This window comes from Carassius gibelio, chromosome A21 (genome assembly GCF_023724105.1).
Source record: "Carassius gibelio isolate Cgi1373 ecotype wild population from Czech Republic chromosome A21, carGib1.2-hapl.c, whole genome shotgun sequence".
In the NCBI taxonomy this organism is placed as follows: domain Eukaryota; kingdom Metazoa; phylum Chordata; class Actinopteri; order Cypriniformes; family Cyprinidae; genus Carassius; species Carassius gibelio.
The window spans coordinates 15026016-15046389 of NC_068391.1; the positions used below are offsets into that span (position 1 = coordinate 15026016).

General features: G+C 36.1%; 1 protein-coding gene across 2 annotated transcripts; it reads right to left on the reverse strand.

The window, feature by feature from the left end:
- Nucleotides 1-269: 269 nt before the first annotated feature.
- On the reverse strand, nt 270-20158 carry LOC127941278 (actin filament-associated protein 1-like 1). Of its 2 annotated transcripts, none has more exons than XM_052536196.1 (19): nt 20020-20158; nt 10844-10969; nt 10522-10605; nt 9478-9566; nt 9179-9290; nt 9000-9098; nt 8702-8913; nt 8302-8481; nt 6436-6528; nt 6237-6315; nt 4697-4852; nt 4382-4593; nt 4152-4297; nt 3965-4037; nt 2951-3044; nt 2648-2815; nt 1477-1652; nt 1277-1405; nt 270-1117 (listed from the first exon to the last, which is right to left on the reverse strand). In XM_052536196.1, exons 1-19 carry the CDS (start codon nt 20039-20041, stop codon nt 1091-1093), a joined length of 2277 nt encoding a protein of 758 aa, XP_052392156.1. In that variant the 5' UTR covers nt 20042-20158; the 3' UTR covers nt 270-1090. The 2 variants fall into 2 exon arrangements, with proteins under 2 accessions (XP_052392156.1, XP_052392155.1); XM_052536195.1 differs by having other exon boundaries at nt 2951-3047.
- Nucleotides 20159-20374: the final 216 nt, after the last annotated feature.

Genomic DNA, 20374 nt, shown 5'->3' on the forward strand with positions numbered 1-20374 from the left:
CCATCCTGCTCAAAGACCCCCTAATTTAAAAGGTTATTTTATCTGTAGCACTGCATAAAATAGTTAATAGACCACCAGTTGACTACCATGGATCTGCTTGATAAATGATTGATAGCCTATTCATCAAATGTTGATGAATGCTGTTAAACCCATGACTTTTCCCCCAGTTCACAGCTTTTAGAAGCAAAGCCCATTTGAGTTAATGTTATTATACACAAAACTTAAACTAAAAATGACATTTGCTTAAATAAACATAACTCCAAAAAAGCAATTTTTGAACACTTTTAATACAAGAAACTACCGATATGTTGCAAAGAGAAAAAAAAAAACAATGATTATTTTATTTATACTGCTTTTATGTACAAAATAGAAATAAATAAATCTGGTAAATTAAGTGCCCTAGTGTTAACGAAAGGGGAAAATGGCAGTTCAGTTTCACATAACGTAAGAAAGAGAGATATTAACACTGTTCTCAAAACTGCACAAAGAGATCAGCAGGCCACATCTGTATCCTCTGGCAGAATATGGTAATAAACATAACACACAGTTTTCATAGAATTCAGGCACCTATTTTAACACTTATTTTAAAACAAACAGGTGTTTATAAAACACTTTGTTTCTTGAACATTCTCTTATCCTTGCCATCTTCATACAATTTTTATTTTAACATTCATTTTTATTTACAGGCTACCATCAAATATACAATCAACTGTCCCTTGCATAAGTGCAATGTAGTGGACAGAACGGACAATCTCTTCTTCGCTTTAAAATAATAGATGAACCAAAAATGAAAATTGCTGGAAATGTACTCATTATGAAGTCATGTGGATTACTTGTGGATTATTGTGATGTTTTTATCAGATGTTTAAACTCTCATGCTGACGGCACCCATTCACTGCAGATGAGACATTGGTGAGTAGGTAATGCAATGCTTAATTTCTTCAAATTTGTTACGATGAAGCAAAAACTCATTAACATCTTGGATGGTCTGGGGGTGAGTAAATGTTTAGCATATCATTTATTTTAGGGTGAACTATTCCTTTAACACTCTTAAACAGATCCTCAGTCTCTCCTGATGACCGTGCCATAATTACATCACTTTCTTTGACTCCCATTCCTAAATACAAAATAAACAAAACAGAAAGTAAGGACAGAATAAAAACAAAAGATAAGTATAACACATGAAAAAGAATATAATGAAACATTTATAATTGTTGACAGTTATACATCTCAAGCATCACCATGTGTTTTATTGAATATTTGTGTAACTGTACACCTTGGCTTTCTGCATGACATTTCCTCTGGTGGATGCATAGACGGAAGGGAGGCGTTTCTTCATTTCAGATGCACAGTTGACCGGCACAGTGGCACCATTGTAAATATCTTCCTTTTTTTTTACTGGAACCTAGAGGTATTAAGATATAAATAAATGTTACTGCAGAATCAAGTTCGGCTGAGGGAAAGGGATATTTGTACCTTAATGGTAGGTTTGTTTTCCACAGGCGCCCCCAGCATTCCTCCAGTCAGAGACTTCTTCAGTTTCTCCTTCACCTCCGTAAGTCGCAGCTCCAGGTCCACACGCTCAGCTTCCTTCTGACGACAGCTTTCCTCCAGCTGGGCCAGATGCTGCTCCATAGCTTTCTGCTGTTTATCTGATGATGCACACATGTATACTGCTGTTCAAAAGTCTGAGATCAGTAAGATTTTTTTAAATGGGTTTCAAACCATATTTTATTTGACCAAAAATACAGAAAAAAAATGTAATATTGTAAAATATTATTACCATTTAAAATAATGGTTTCCTATTTTAATATACCTTAAAATAGAATTTATTTCTGTGACGCAGAGCTGAATTTTCAGCATTCAGTGTCACATGATCCTTCAGAAATCATTCCAATATGCTGATTTATTATAAATGTTGGAAACAAGTGTGCTGCTTAATAACATTATTTGGAACCTGCTACTTTTTTCAGGATTTTTTGATGAACAGATTTTAAAAGAACAGAGATTATATAAAAAAGAAATATTTTATAACAATATAAGTCGTTATTATAACTTCTTGACAATTTAACACATCCTTACTGAATAAAAGCATTTCTTTAAAAAATAAAAATACTGACCCCAAACTTGGTTGTGTATACACTGTTACAAAATCAAACTTCTTATTCAACAAAGAATCATAAAAAAAGTATTATAGGTTCAAATATATATATATATAAGCAGAAAAACTGTTTCCAATATTGATAATAAATCAACATTTAAGAATGATTTCTGAAGAATTGACACTAAAGACTGGAATAATTATTCTGAAAAATCAGCTTTGCATCATAGGATTAAATTATATTAAAATAGAAAACCATTATTTTAAATTGCAATAATATTTCAAAATATTACTGGGTTTTTTCTGTATTTCTGATTAAATAAGTGCAGCTTTAATGAGCAAAAGAGACTTCTTTACATTACATTACAAATCTTACTGATCCCAAACTTTTGAATGGCAGTTTACAATATCCACATAACATTTAATGAACATCTCCCATAACTGTGCATATTGTCAGTAGGTGGAGCCAAATACTGCAAAAAAATGGGAACAGACCACCTTGAATGTTATTGATTAACACTCAAACCAGTCAATTCTCTCTCTCACCAGTCGCCTTTTTCAGCTCTTGCTTCACCACCCTCTTTTCTGAGCGCAGTGACAACAGGTTCTTCTTGAGTACTTCTTTTTCTTTCTCGAGCTGCTCTTTCTCACTGAGATACCGTCGTGCATCTTCTTCCGCCCTCGTCTTTCCATATTTACCGTAGTGATTCACAGCTACAACACAAAAATAAGACGGAATTTTTCATAAATGGTATTTAACAAGTACAGCTATGATTGTGTTTGTACATTTGTCTAGATGATGCTGAAAAAAAAAAAAGTGATTTTCTAGTGGAAACAACTTAGAGGTACCGTGTCGCTTCACTGTGATCTGTGGGTCAACCTTGGCTGTATCCACACTGGACATAGAGGAATACTGCTTCAGATTAGACTGATTGTCCTCTACCTGCTGGTGGAAAAGAGACAGATTAGATGGGGAAAAAATGAGAAGTAATAACAGTTTGTGTGGAAACAAAACCTTTAACAGGAACGTCGTTGCAATGACGAGATTTGTAGCTGACTAGACATAACATAGACTGTTGCACAACTTAAATCACCCAACAAAGAAAGAAATGGTACTATGAAATGATTTTAGGAAGTAATCCAGAGAATAAAACAGCAAGACATACAGTATTTGTTGCTGACTTTCGTGCTAATTTGAAAAAAATTAAGAGAACTCAGGTTATTCTCCATTTAACTCCAGAAACAAGACCCAACTTGGCTGAAACATTCTTTTCAAATGTCATAAAAATCTCTAAGTAACCTCCTAACACAGCAAAAACGATCAGTTTTCATTAATACTCTTTGATCATGAATGCCAAGAATTTACACTATTGTTCAAATGTTTGGGATCAGTAATTAAAAAAATATATATTTTTAAATGAAGTTTCTTATGCTCAACAAGGCATTTATTTGATAATACAGAAAAATATCAATAATGTGAAATGTTATTACAGTTACCTTTTCAATCTAAATACCGTTCAAAATGTGGTTTATTGCTGTAATGGAAAAAGTAGCATTTTCAGCATGATGACCGCAGGCTTTAGTGTCACAAGATCCTTTATAAATCATTTCAATACGCTGATTTGGTGTTAAAAGCATTTCTTATCATTATGGATGCTGCTGTTTAATAATTTTGCGGAAACTGATATTTTATTCAGGACTTTTTGATGAATACAAAACTCAAATAAACACCATAGAAAAGTCTTTACTGTTGCTGAGGGGTGTGATTTTACCAAACACCACAAAATAATTTTTTACTGAAATGCAATTAAATTTAAATAAGTAAATACATATGTGATATACATTTTTAACTTAACACCTTACCAAAAAGCTTTCATAAGGTACTTCATCATAAGTCCGTGGATCTGTGGAGGTGCTGCTAGAGGAGGTCGCCCACCTATGGCATGAAACATTTAATAAAATAAGTATTAGCATGAAACGACCACGAATCTGAGTGAACTTCTTTACACATTCCAGTTGGAACGGGCTAAATATCCTCAGTTCTACTCACAGAAAAGAGTGCCGTGCTGCGTTCTGGATGCTGCTGATGGTGTCCACATCCACATAGTCATAATGCAGTGCCTCGGGGGTGGTAGCACTACCTGCTTCAGCCAACAAAACCCCCAGCCAGCGGCCCATCTCCACAGAACAGCTCGCCTGAGGTTGATCATATTACAGACTTATCCATATGCTGTTTTAATGAAAGATCTTAGAATGTAACAGAGATCCATATTTTTTTACCTCCAGGGCGGCCACTTCTCTGCTCGCTCGCATGATGCGGAAGGCAAAAGGATGTTTGGGTCCAAGACCAGGTGAGACTTCTACACCATGGAGGGCTAAAGCACTCACATGGGAGTGAATGTCCCCTCTGTCCTTATGGAGATACAGAGTCCCATTCCTCACACAACACCAGCGCTCCTTCCAACACTGGTTGGCCAGGACATTCAAGTAACCTAGCAAAAGACAAGAAAGCATCAGAAACTTGCAGGAAAGTCTCCAAATCTGAAAATGATCCACAGCTAAACACAAAGGCTCGGTGGATTCATGTCCTCTCACCACAACGGGGATTGTCATCCAGGTGGGAAAGCGTGTTGGTTTCGGCCGGTAGGGGCGGCTTCTTCTTGGAGAAAGTGATGATGCGGTTGATTTTCCTGCCAGCGGCTCGACTCATAGATCCAGTCAGCTCAGAGAATGTCCCTTTTTTGCCCTTCCCTACAGGAAGAAGCACAGGAAGCATCATAAGAGGATGCTTATAGTGCAAGAACAAGACACAAAACAAATGTTTGGATTCTATTTCCAAAGATGCCTTTGACTTCCTTTGTTTGCAGTGTTGAGGAGAGGGGAAACTGCATACTTAAGTGTATAACTTAAGTGTTTCTTGCAGCAATGTGTATTCAAGTGTTTTTTTACATACTTTAAGTCAAGATCCATCTGTAACACTTGAAAAGTGAACTTAACGAATCCAGTAATGTGCGCTATTTCTAATCCTGAAATTTAAAAGTCCCCAAACTTAGTTTTAAAATTAAATGACTTATAAAAGACCTCTGGACCACAGCAATGAACCAATAATTATTTTCATGTTTTGGACAATAACAAATAAATGGCTGAATGGCTAATTCTATACTATTTTGTCCAAATAAATCATTATTAAACATTTTTTTGTATTATTATTTTGTATAGATAAGAATGAAATATTACAAACTAAAATCAATAGTTTTAAATGCAATTTAATTTAGGCATGACAACATTATATATACAGTATGAAAAATGTATAATAATTTTGAGATTTACTAAAATAACATTTAAAAATTTAACAAGTTGTTTTAAGTTTTTTTCTTTTTATTTATTATATGATTTAAAAAAAACCTTGCTTCATGTACTGCATTAAGCTAACTGAGACTTGTTATACCACTTGCATATCATTGCTCTTTTGTTGATTTTGATTGCTTCCATTGTCGTCATTTGTAAGTCGCTTTGGATAAAAGGAAATCCAAATGTAAACACAGAGGAAATGAACATGGACAGTTAATTTCAATATTGCGTCCCCTTGGAATTATAAGGTTCTATCTGCATTCCGAGTAGTTTTGAGTTAATGAGCTTCAAAGTTTTTGCATTCCATTCAACTGTGTAGATAGAACCTTATTGTTTTTTAAATAAAAATCCCATAATGTATACAACATAAAAAATCTATTACATAATTTAAATAAACTGTCACAGAATAACTATATGGGAATAACTCAATTTTGACAAAAATGTCAGACAGAACCTTATAATTCCAAGGGGACGAATGGCCATTCATGATCAATAAGAAATTATTTCTAGCTTTGGCTGATATTCCATATAGTACCAATATAATGTGTATGCTGATACAAAACATTAAAAAAACAAGAAAATATGGATGTGACTTACTAAAAAGGACAAACTTTAAACCTCTGGACACATCAAAGACACCGGAAGTACTGCACAGAGCAGCTACATCCTTCCTAATGCCATTGTTTCAGCATGACATCACAGAACTAACAAGATTAAACCACACCTGGAAAACCGACTCTGACCACAAAAGCATACGCTAGGCAAAGAAGCTGATCGTTTGTACCGTTCTCACAGATCTCACGGGTAACGTCTCCATTGGCTGCACTGTCAGAATCAGAAGTTTGTTTATCTGGTCCCATTATCTGCAATAACCAGGAAAAAGACAGACAGCAATTGAAGGGATCACCACGCTGGTCAATATTGTAATCAGTAGAGTTTAGCCGTAGTGTACTCTAGGATGCTAGTAATCTATTCAGCCTTACCTTATCCAGCTCTAGTTTTCGCAGGATCTTGGGAGAAGATGAACTCTCTTTTCCATTTATGTTGTTTGCCAGCTTACTTACTTCCTGAATGACCTACATAGTTTTAACAGAAGAGATTTATGCAACTAATAAAATAAAATGGAATAAAATCCGTCAGAATCAGATTTATTCTGATCCATGATACCACAACACTATGAAAACTGAAAACAGTCAGAACATTATTGGGAATATGTTTACAAAAATGATTGCTATACAGTGATCAGTTTCAGTGTGATTAATCCTTGATTATGATTGGTCAAATAATTTTGCATAATAAGCCCTAAATGCTGTATCATTGTTAGAGAAAAATGACTTCCAGGGCTCACACACTTTTCGACTATTTCATCTCTACTATTCTGTCATTCTTGATTACCAAATTACTTTTATTTAATAAGTTCATAGGTACTGTACTGTCAAATATACATTTCTAGAGAAAGAGATATTTCAGAGTTGAACATCAGCGTTGTTATTGCTAACCAAAATTCAAACTATAAACAAAATTGGCATTGCAGCTGAAATAAAGTAAAAAAGAAAAACGTCTCGGTTACGTATTGTAACCCTCATTCCCTGAAGGAGGGAACGGAGACGTCACATCAGTGACCAACAAATTGGGAATCTCGCTAAAAAAGTCAAATTTACTTCAAATGTAAACTAATCGAGCCAATGCACATTTGCATACGTTGTCTACTTGCAGCCAGGTTTCCAGATACTGTACAACTGGCACCAGTGAAACCACCAAAGTACCCGCAGTGGGGCAGCGAGGTGGAACACAGTGACCCAGCTCAGGCAGCTCCTGGCCCTAACCAAACCGGGCTGAGAGTGCAGTGCAACACTTATCTGGTTCCAAGGTTGGGCAGAGGATGCTTGAGTAGGGCCTTTGCCAGCGTTCAGCAGTGGGCGGTTAGAGAGAGCTGGCAAAGGCCCTACTCAAGCATCCTCTGCCGAAGGCTCAATGCAACATTGTCTTTACAAAGACACACCCACCTGTCAATGTTTTTTTAAGGAAAAAGGCTCTTAGCGTGCTGCAACACAAACAGGGGGTAGTGCAGCCTGATGCGTGCAACCCACTCTACATGGGAAACCACCACCGCTGTAGCACTATCCACCAACACAGAAGAGCTTTCTAGAGCGTGCTGAACTCATTCTCTGAAGACAAACAAAACTTGGCAGGAGCAGAACGACGTTATCGCTCTGCTCCGAATGCATGTGGTGCATCTGCTGCCTTTTTATGCTTGCACTTGGATTGGCTTGTATAGTTTTCATTCAGAGTAGTTTGGTCTCTCTGGTGAGATTCGCAATTTGTTGGTCACCAACCTTACGTCGAAAGTGACTGACTAAAAGGGAACTTAAATTTTGAAATGTGGCCTGAGCAACTAACTGAAGTATTGAAATAACTAAAATGTAAACTGAAATATAAATACAATAAAGGTAAATAAAAAAAATTTGGATTTGTAAAAATCACTAAAAAGTCAACTAAAATTAAAATGAAAGTTGAAAATATAAACAAATCTGCTAATTAAAATGTTAACAAATACCCAAGTCCATGTAAATAATACTACTAAAATAACGCTGAGCATAAGTAGAAATCATTACATTCACTATGAAATGTCCTTGACTTTTTAAGAATGTAATCATTTCAATGACTTTTCAGGCCTGGAAATCACCATTTTTAAACTCCCTGATATTTCCAGGTTTTCCACAACCATGGGAACCCTGCATTTCCTACAAAACTGTGCATGACTTTCTTCTCACATAATAAAATAACTGAAAGTCATTTATTTAGTTATTAAAAGTCATTATATTATGACATATGTTGCGATGAAGCACCTTGAGCCAGCTCTCGGCCTGTTCTTTGCTCTGTACAGACAGCACTAGCGCCTCTCCTCCCAGCATGGAGAAACGAAGCTCATGCTTCTTGCGGCGTCCATCTTTAGGCACATAGATGACATTGCAGAGATTTAGGGGGAGGTCAACGTGTGGAGAGTGATCTTTGGGATTCTTGAAGCACTGTGGAGAAGAAATGCTTTGTTTAGAGCTTGCTGAATTGATCCGATATAAGTCCCTTCAAAAACATATTTTCCAGTTGTGTTGGTAAGAGCACAGCAAACCAACCACCAGCAAAAAATAACCAATTTCCACTTACTGTGCAGCCAGTACATATCTGTTCCCATCTCAAAAAATGTGTTCTGGGGTCTCATGACCATTTAATTGTTCCAGTACGATTCACCTGAAGTCTGTTCTCACGAATGATCGTTAGCTGCTTAGCCCATTGACCGAAGCGTTTCTTGCGAAGCAGGAAGGCGCTTTTGCGGCAGTCTTTCATTTGACTGACTGGACTCTCCTCTGAAGGCCATTGGTGTGTCCTCTCTCTGCTTTTAGCTTCCTCATCCTCTTCATCATAGGATTCATAAGAACTGCTGAGTGCATCAGAATCATTGTCTGTTGACATCAACAGCTATTAAAACTCCTTATAAATTTAGCACATTTTCATAGGCACAAGCATAAAAACAGTACTGGTTCCTTACAGGAGTTTTTGCTGGCCCCGTTTAGATGAGTAGTTGGGTAATTGTTGTCAGCGTCTTCATAATAAGCATCCTCTATTGAGTTTGGAGGGCTGGAGTTGTCTGGTAAATAAGCACATGGTGTTAGGTTTCATAACTGTCTGTTATTGTGCCATCTTAGGCTTGAATGTGTTTGCACTTACTGCGAGTAGTTATATACTGGGGTGTTGTGCCTGTTCCGAGCGGGACCGCTTCTTCATAGTAATCATCAGGAGGAGGTGTGGTAGGGAGGGGAGGGGGTGTGTCTGTGGGACTCTGACAAAACAAAACCAATCATTTTTCCATTAAATTTGCATTTGCATCAGTCTAAAACACTATTAAATTTGGTTTTAATTATTCTCGTTTGGCATACACTGTCTGTGAAAAGTGAATTTGTTCCTTGATGATTGTCCCACTTTTGAGCGCTAGCATATGTTTTTGTATTTGATACATATTCTTTTACCGATTTTGTGGGTGGGTGCTTGGACGCCTCCTCTTGCTCCACATCTTTCATCTCATCAGGTGAGTCCCTGAGATCCTGCAGGTCACAGTCTGAGAACAAACATCAAAAATGAAAAATTACAACATGCAATTTATATGACATCCTGGGAAAATGGTTAAAACAAAGCAACTTTTTAGCAGCAACTGCAAGTTTTGATGTATTACAATGTTTTATGTGATGCTTCGCAAAACAAAAGAATATATTACTTTCTACAGAGCCCCGCACAAAAATAGTGGGCTAAATCGTGTGCACGATTTACTAATTCGTTCCCTCAATGTACTAAAATGTGCACACGACTACTATTGCGTTCCCTCGATTTACTATTTCGTTCACTTGATTTATAAATAGTGCGCAGTATTTACAAATTCGTTCCCTCGATTTGCTAAATTGTGCACGCGATTTAGCAAATCGAAGGTACTACGCAATAGTTATCGTGTGCATGTTTTAGTACATTGAGGAAACCAATTAGTAAATCGTGCGCACAATTTATAAATCAAGTGAACGAAATGGTAAATCGAGGGAACGCAATAGTTATCGTGTGCATGTTTTAGTACATTGAGGGAACGAATTAGTAAATCGTGCGCACAATTTATAAATCAAGTGAACGAAATGGTAAATCGAGGGAACGCAATAGTTATCGTGTGCATGTTTTAGTACATTGAGGGAACGAATTAGTAAATCGTGCGCACAATTTATAAATCAAGTGAACGAAATGGTAAATCGAGGGAACGCAATAGTTATCGTGTGCATGTTTTAGTACATTGAGGGAACGAATTAGTAAATCGTGCACATGATTTAGCACAATATTTTTGTGCGGGGCTCCGTAGAAATTCCTTATAGCAAGTCAAATATTATTTTGTTTTGCGAAGCATCACATAAAACATTGTAATACATCAAAACTTGCAGTTGTTTTTCTTGCATGTCATGTGCGGGGCTCTGTTCACCATTTCTTAATTTTCAAAAAAAGTAATTTTTAGGTTTTAGTAAATACAGCGATAAACTTACCAAATTCTTCAAACAATGATTCAACAAAGCTGGTACCATTTCCACAGAGAGACGTGTTCATGTATATGAAGTCAGATCCATTCACTATAAAATAAATTTATAAATAAATGATTTAATTCATTTGCAATATTACAAGTGTGTTTTACCCTTCATACATACATCATTAATTTTTTTTAATAAACTTTTTAGGAATCATTTTTAGAGTAATTTTGCTGCCTGAAATACTTTGACATTGCTATAATCGTTACTGTGTGAATCTCTTTAGCGAGGCCTGGGCCAAGCGTTTCTGCTCAGTTGTTATGTATTTGCTGCTCAATCTCACCGGATGGCTGCAGCTGTTTGACCAAGTTTCGGACCGCACTCATCTTCTCTGCCGTGGCTGAACTCACGCTCTCGTTCTCCAGCAGCTTGAGAAGCAAACTCAGCTCCTTCACCAGGTGCTCCATGCCTGCACAGAGATTCGAGACAAGGACAGGATCAGTGACCAGAAACATGTTTGCAGAAGATGACATGGGAAAGTCACTGGTGCTCTTAAGATTTGTGAACCCCATTGCACTTACATACATCAGAAGATTTAAATACTTAAGCAACTTTCATATATTTTCTAACCATGCTACTAGGAGTGATTGGGCATTTCCATTCAGCCCATTTGAGCTTTTTAAAAACCATCATGAAGCAGGCCTCAGCTGTTGGATATCTGATTTCTTTGTCTGTTTGTTGAGGAAACCTTGCCAAAAGGCTGAACATGATATCCTGAAGGTTTAATGCAATAAATAAGCAGAGATAGAGGTATGACCTGAATTAATTTCTTATGGTAGCACTCTTCCAAATCTGTGCACAGTGAACAATAACTGCACTTTTATGAATGGGCTAACAAACACAGGAAACATGAAACCCCCTGAATAAGCATTCACATATAGAACTAATCAACAATGCAGCAACATTTATCATGGTTGTCTGTAGGTGTTAGGAAACAGATTAAAGTGATTAAAGTCACACATCTTTCTTGCTAAGGAATAAAAAGCAGGGGTAAGTACCTAACTCGTCTCTTTCATACAGAAACACATGTAAGCACTTCACACTACACCCGGACTCTGCTCAAGAGAGAGGGATTGGAAAGGAAAAGCCCCTTTTCAAGGCTACCTGCCACACATTTGGCTTGGCTGATCTAGGAATTATTAGCCATATAGGAATTACTTGGCCACAAATAATTACTGCAGTATGTGACCTTTCTTTTGCTTTTGCCCTGAATGTGTTTTTTCTGTCTGGCTGGACCAGATCAAAAAACCTGTTACATGGCTCATGATGTTTCTTTTCTTGACCCTCACCGCTCCGAAAACAAACGCTACTTTGAAGCAGAGGACGCATACCACTATGCAAACAAGGGGGAAATCAAAATAAAGGATCTTTTCTGAGCTTGCACTTCTATTTTGAGCATCATCCTGTTCATTTAATATTTCTCAGTATGCAAATGTGCGACCCTATTCATGTTACAGATTCCATGCTATGCATATAAACGGCTAGTAACCAAAATAGCACAACTAAAAGCTTCTTATATGTAAGCTACAATTAATTCATTAGTATACATTAAATATAACATTTAAGCATTACTCATTACTTCTAAATTGTACAGCGAAGATCAATGAAAAGGTGAAGAATAAAAGAGAACTTGTGTCAAAAAAACTATCCTGTGTAAGATAAAAAGTGGAATGAGGCCACAAATGTGAAGACTTCAGTGGCTGAAATAACACTAAAAACAACAATAGTGATTTATGTTACTTGGTGAATTTGTCTTGTATCATTTTAAAGGAATACTGAAAATGGACTCACCCTGAAGCCATCCAAGATGTAGATGAGTTTGTTTTGTCAAACATGCAGCTTTTCACTTCACAAGACATTAATTGATGGACTGGACTCATGTGGATCGCTTTTGGATTATTGTGATGTTTTTATCAGCTGTTTCGACTCTCATTCTGACGGCACCCATTCACTGCAGAGGACTCATTGGTGAGCAAATGATGTACAGTAATGTAAATTTCACCAGATCTGTTCTTATGATTTTTGCACTAGTCCATGCCATTTTAGTGTGATTAATGTAATCAGTGTGGAAGACTCTGATGATGGATGATAAAATAACCTTACATAATTTATACACTAGACAATTGAGTACATAGTGTAAAGTGCATCATTTGGGAAACAACTAAACATTTTTGGGGAAACTATTCCTTTAAGTGTACAAAAATTCTAATCATTTAAATATTAAGTCTAATCAGTTTTAATACAACAACAACAATAAAAATCCACACATTTGGTAATCCTAGAATAAATTCAAACATATTACAGAATGAACATCTGGTGGTTTTTTAACAAAGGTCAAAATTCCTGTTATAATGTAGATTTTTGAGGGTGCACTCTTGTCATAAAATAATCTATTACTTTTCCTACATAACTTTTAACAAAAAACATTGCTAAAATATATATTTGGGAGTCTTAGACCTTTGCAACGATATATAGTTTGTCAAGATTAGATTAGATTTAATTATAATATAGTGAAGTAAATGTAGGCGTCCCACAGAGCGGACGGGTGACAGTTAACAGGTTAAAGAGTGCAAGATCTCCAAAAGGCATCACTCTTAATCATACCTTATAAGTTATCAAAATTAACAGATATAACATTATAAGTTATCTTTCGGGTTGAATTCGCTTCATGGCCATTTAACTTCGCCGGAAACATGAATGTGTATGTGTCTGTTAGGGGAAACAAGAAAAAGAGAGGGGCGGAAGAAGAGTAGGAGGCGGAAACTCCGAGAGCAGAGAGTAGGATGACTCTGTTATTGTACTGAGCAAACACAACTGCAGGGCCACAGCTCTCCAGAGGACCATTGTCTGGTTGTGCACTCGCTGACATGGGCAAAGGAGCGACCCGTCCCTTTTCCGAGCAACTCAAGTTCCCACACAACACTCTCTGTGCCTCTGTGTCTTCTGCTGACCATGCTTCTCTTTGGAAACTCGGTCAAGTTTGTGGAACTAAGCACAGTCAGTTCAGTTACAGCTGTTCTGAAGTCTCGCCTGTTTTTGCTGCCGTGCAATTGTGGGAATGTGAGGTTGGTGAACCCCATCTGACTGCTTCAGTGGCTCTTTTAATGCGCCCGTGCTGTCTGCTGGCTCTCACAGACCAAAAACACATTGTATTTAAGTTTAAAGTGACAAAAGACAGACCAACTGAAAATGAAGACTTCTCTTATCAACACTTTTATTAGTCATATGTGCAAGTGATCCAGCTAGAGATAATTGGTTTGACCAGTTTCTACAGAGAGACACTTTTCTAATCAGGCTATAGACTCCAGTACTGCCATTACACAGCAATACATTCAGCAGGAAACAATATATTTAAATATATTCATAATCAAATCAAATCTTGTTTACATAAATTCACCGTTAATTCTGAAAACATTTTTACTTTGTCAAATGAAAAACAGTAGACATAAATACCTAACTAAATAAATGGGACAACTGATCACCAAACAACTTAAAGACATTACATAATTACTGATATTTATATTTAATTACTTAACTCACAAAAACTATAATTACTTTTTTTTTATTATTACAAATAGTAAATAAATGTATTAAATGAATAAACTTAAATTATTTATCTATTATTTATAATGATTAGATATTAAGTTATTTAGAATTTTATATAGTATCTAGTTATATATAATATTTATAAAAATATATGTATATGTAAATATAATATAACTAGTAAAATAATATTTTATTATACCTTAGCCTATATAATTACTGTTATGTAATTATAATTCAAACGCCAAATTCTACACTGAAAAAAATCTAAAATGATTCAAATAGATCAAACACATGCATATGAATATTTAAATTGAAACTTATTTCATTAATACAAATCAATTAAAATATTTTAATAAAATAAACTGTTTTTATTGTTCTAGTTGAATTATAATTGTAATATTGTATTGGTTGCTTTTTTTATCCTGGGAATCTGCAATACAGCAATTTACATTCGAAGATATTGAAAAAAAGTACTTGCTTTGTTTAAACTGCGCACACTTTTAAACAACATTCCAGAATTCCAAAATTACACAATGACATCACCTTTGAGGAAATAATATAATAGGACAATGCAGCACATTGCATTCAGAAATTCAATGCAAACATACATTACCTTTATACATCATTGAACACAATTACAAACACACTATCGCTTGCTAAACAAATTCTAAGGAAAGCAGCTGTGCGGTCTTGAGGCAAGGGCATTGTGGGTAAGGGGATATGTCCTGCAGCTGTAGCTTCCTGTCTTGGCTGATGACAGCAGTTTCTATCATCCCTAACCTTCTGCTTCCTATTCCTCTCCTCCACACACCCCCAAAACTGACATACCATCAGTCCTCCATTAACTACCACGCTCTCTCTCAGCTCTGGACTCTCCCATATGGGCGGCTTCCAACAAAACACTACAAAAAATCATAGCACACTCCATATCCACAACACACACCACCTGTTCCTGTTTAGTGGTCTTATCCACAGACCATGTTTGGTTTCTCCTGTGATGGTGAGGAATGAGGGTTGAGATCCTACAAGCTTCATATGTAGAATACCACGGCCACACCATCCTTAAAAATGTTTATCAGCTGTCTGATTCAGGGTGGGTAGACGTCACGTGCCATAGCTATGCAGGACACACAAGTAGGCCGATACATAGAAGCAGCTTTGATGAACACCAGTCAAGGTCATCGATATCAGGATATCAGTGCGAGATGGCTAAATTATAATACTCAATATTTTAGTAACTCAATATTTTAGTGGATGAAAACTCGCTGGATCCTCCTGCAACAAGTCTATATACGTTTATATATGCATTTTATGACTGTTTACTTCATGCACTGTGCAACCACTGAAATTTGAGATGCTTCATTTAAACTCCTAAATGTCTTTTCACCCCAAGAAATGTTTTCTGGTTGGAGGATAATGCTAACATTACAGATTCTGTAAACCACAGGGATGATGGTTTTATTCAGTGGCATTCACACTTGAACTTTCATTCACAAAAACATTTGGAGGACTGTTGAGTGTCTCTTCTGGATCTGCAACCAAGTATTATGCAGTTGCATTATGATACTCTGCTACCAATCAGAAAATGAACGGCAGTCAAGAGACACCAGAGGACTAACATGCTCGTCAGCACAAAGTACATCAAAAATGAACGTTACAATGCCAACACAAAAAGTGTTAGCTAATAACTGGTTGGATTCATAGAACAGAGCAGCCTTTTGCAATATCTTTTCCCATCGTCTGTGCACTGTGACTCTACGCTGCAGTCATTGCATTTGTACGTTCTACACAATAACATTTTTTATTTGTATATTTTCAGTTTTCAATTTCAGTACAGTGTCAGCAATTTGTTATGTGCTTTTGCCATTTTTCTTAATTAGCTTTAAAGTATTTGGTTATTATTAGTAGTGGTTAATAACAACACTGATCTAGCAGATGGAAAACATTTGAAAGTAGCCTTCTAAAACAGTTTTTTTCTTTTCTTAAAGGGACAGTACACCCAAAAAGAAAAATATCCTGTCATCATTTCTGTTTCTGTTGTTTAAATCTGTCCGACTTTCTTTATATGTGGAACATATGTGTTTTTATTATGTCCATAGTTAAAGGGCTGGTTTGTCTTCATTCATTTTCAGAATTCCGTCTTTGTTCATCTTCTAAAGACAAATTAACATACTGTTTCATGAAATCCAGGAGCTTTCTGACCCAAGTCATCAATTGACCCCTTTAAAGTAAATGGAGTCTGATTTTGTTTTGGACCCCACTGAATTTCACTGTATGGACAAAACCAGTTGATACACATTTAGAAAGACTAAAAAAGCTAAAACATGTATACAAATCTTTATAGATCTTTAAGTTCTAGTCACTACTCCTACTCATATCTTGGTTGCTATTTTGCATGATTATAATGGGATTGAGGAAGGGTGATTAGGGAAAGCTCTTCCAGCTTTATCCAAGAACTCAGTATCTGAACTTCTTTCTTTAAGGGGTTAACACGGTCATCCACAGCAAGCCCCTGCGATGACTGTCTTTGATTTCCAGCGTTTGAGGACACGAGTGTGGAAGGGCCTACAGGGTCACACACAAGGACCTTTCCTGCTCCTCTGTAACATTAAAACTCTGTGTGATTTTTCAACAGACAAGAGCTGCCCTCGACGGCTGCGTTTGGGCTGAGGAATGCTGGAGTGAGAGACAGTGTCAGGCCTGTGCAGACCCATCAGGCTCACAAGCTGTGGAAAAAAGAAGCTTTTGTCTGTTTGGCCATGGGTATTTATAGATGTAAGCCTGTGCATAAGGAACTGGAGAAATCAGTGCAATTCAGACAAAATATTTGAGAAAAAAAAAAACATGGTTGACATTACTTTAAGCCTAATTTTACTTAAAAGTTTGATGACAGAAATTAAGTATTTAAGAAAAATAACAATTTTTTTAGAGTGCCACTGAAAATTTTCACTACTAGTATTTAAGTTTTTATTTGTTTACAGATGTTAAAATACGAAATGTGCATAAAAAAGTCAAACAGGATCACTCCAGTGAACTGTAATCTGTGCTTGCTGTGTTTTGTTGTAGAATAAAAAAGAAAAATGCATTCATGTTCCTTCCGTGTGTGTCGGCGAGAACGGAGCACAATCCAACACTTTTTTAGAAAAGCATAAGAAGCAAAGCAGAGCTATCTAAAAGAGTTTAGAGATTAAAATAATTGTGAAATAGGTACAAAATAATAAACAGATGTGTCTCGTTAAAAAAAAACAAAAAAAAAAACTGGATGACATTAAGTGCAGAGTTCAAACAGACGATAGAAATGAATGAACATGGCCTACCTGAAACCGTTTTCGTAACATTTGAATTTTCTGGTGTATGCAATCTCATGCAGAATATAGTGTATTGAAGTGAGTAAGTTTTTTCTCTTTAATAATGCGGACCGATTGAACCTTTTAATGACATTGCTCTGAGACCTTCACTGTTATTACAACTCGTGCGCACCCGCGCTTCAAAACACGTAACTTAATTGCAATTCAAAAATCACACTAAGGATATTGCAGTTCGTATTAATGTCGTGCAGCCCTAGACTGAACTGTGTGAGTCTGTGTGTCATTGAAATGCAAATTTAACTACAGCCAAGTGACTTTGTGTGACCCACCTTGTTCCATTCTGCAATCAACAGTTTGAAAACCCCCGATATATATGACTAGAATTGCTGTCAATCAATTAATCAGTGATTAAAAAAGCAAATGACCCTTCTCCGGGAGTTTGATTGACAGGCAATCTGACCAATCATAACGCTGAATCTGCCATTTTGTTCGACAAACAAACCAGACAGGAGAGTAGATTAACGTCAGTGGACTTGAAAAATGGTGGGTGTTGATGTATTTCAGTGGTTGAAACAAGATGCCTTTTTCTGATGTTCATTCATGTTTATTTGGTGAGGAAGAGATGATTGGTTCACATGCCACTTGAACTTTGGCGCTAAAGTGATCTGTCACGGCATATTAAAGAGCCCCAAAAACTGTATTTATTGTTTGAATTTCTTAAAATAAAAAAAGATAACATTTGAAACCAGATACTTTGTTTCATACCAAAAATAACCTGCTCTGTTTTCTCTATCGGTGCATCATTAGTCTCCTCTTTGCTTCACAATGTATTTTTCACTGTGTGAGAGAACATGATGTGTGGCGTGACAGCACCACAGCTTGTCAGACATAGCAACAGTAACTAAGGGAGGTGGGTCTTTGTGAAGGGTCAATTGGGAATAAAACAAACCATTAATTTAACTACTAATTGCTGATGAAAATTCAGCTTCGCCAACATAGGAATAAATTACACAATATATTATATTAATATAGAAAAGTTGCTATAAATGGTAATAACTATTTCAAAGTATTACTGTTTATACTGTAGCTCTGATCAATTTAATACAGCCTTTGTGAGCCTTTTATTGAGACACCTCAATATAAATGTATATATAAAAAAACATTAAAAAAAATAATAATAATAATAATAAAAAAATACAAACATTCAAAATGAACACATTACCAACCCCACACTTTTGAACTGTTTTTAAACATAATGAAAAACTAATGATTCATAGCAGGGTAAGAGCACACAGTTTACACAGTTTACCCTACAGTTTACATCAAATCTGAAGGTGTAAGTTTGACCAATGTGTCTAAACTCACTAATGCATTTCCAAAATCCCCCATAACTGAAAACAGCAACAAGTAGCTGATGGGCTTTTTTTCCTGGCATCCATGTAAACAAACAAGAGTTGAACACATTCTCAAGCGGATTTCCTCCATGAGGAGAAAGGATTTCTACTTTCAAATCATGAATAGCCTTCATGCTGTACTGGCCTTTAACCAGCTCTGAACAGCAGGATGAAGGAGCTGATAGCTGGTTCAATGGAAATTGAGGGACATGAAGAATACAGGATGAGAGTATGATATATATATTTTTTATATTTTACAGCAGTAATGCACAATTTGCCAGCATGGTTGTGAAAGGTCTGGCTTTTTAATATAATGAGGAGGTGTGTTAATTAAACAGGAGTTAAAATGTTACTGTTATTAATTTTGTTACACAGTTTGCTTTCCTTACACTAGATATATTCATTTGGGCCTTTAACAAAATATGATTTTGACGTACATAAAAGAAATGAAAAGAATGATATTTAATCAATATAAGTGTCATTCCACAAAATAGCAGCCTTTTTGATTTTAAAGAGTGAATTTTAAGCATATTTATTAAAGCTTTTATACAAAAATAGACTTCAAGTATGCATTTAAGAGCAAGTCTATTTTAAACATTTTTATTTACTGTGGAAAATCATGACAATAGGGTTTACTATTCAAGATTGTCCCCTGCTTGACGGGTTCACATGCTGAAAGGTTTATGATGTCACTTTGATGTCATGATGCTTTTTTAAGGAAATGTACATCTTTTCTATAAGGCGGAGCTATGATGCAAACAAAACTGGCACATATATTCTGGGGACATAATAACACATAATAACAAAAATCATTAAATTGTAGGCCTATCCACCAAAATATCTACATAAATGGTTATAATAACAGTAAATGTATATAAGGCATAATAATTAACGAAATAATTATTTACTTTTATGACCATAAGGGAAACAAAAAGCCATCCTTTTCGTGATTGCCCTATAGTCTTACACGGACATAATGATGCTTTCCATCCATTCAGATATTAACCATCTATTGCATCACTAACAGAACGGTTTAAGTGTCTTGATAAGGTTTCCTTTTGAAATCAAAAACAATAATTGTGTAATAACATCAGATTCATTTACCAACACAGGTAAACAGAAAAGGTGCGACTGACTTACTTTCATAATTATAAAAAGCTAATCTAACGCAGTATTACTTATTTCGAACACAAAAAAAAAATCATACTCACAAGTGGAATCTTTGATCTCCATGTCGAAGAGAATAATTTTGTTGAGTACTCCGTAACAGACTTCAATAGTCCCTCACTGTAATGCACAGCAGCATCTTGTGCAGCGCGCGTGTGGCCAACACTACATTTTTGACACGACAGGGGCGCGTGCAGACCAGGCCAAATCTCTGCTCATCCGGGTCCTAGTGCTCGTCGAGCAATGCACGGCTAGTTCACACATAGACATAATACATACATAAAGTATGTATTATGTCTATGAGTTCACAGAGGCAGACAACGTCATTCTGCAGGTCTTTTTAACCTGATGCGTGAAATGATTGATTTCAAAACAGTGTGTTTGGAGAGAGTTACAGAT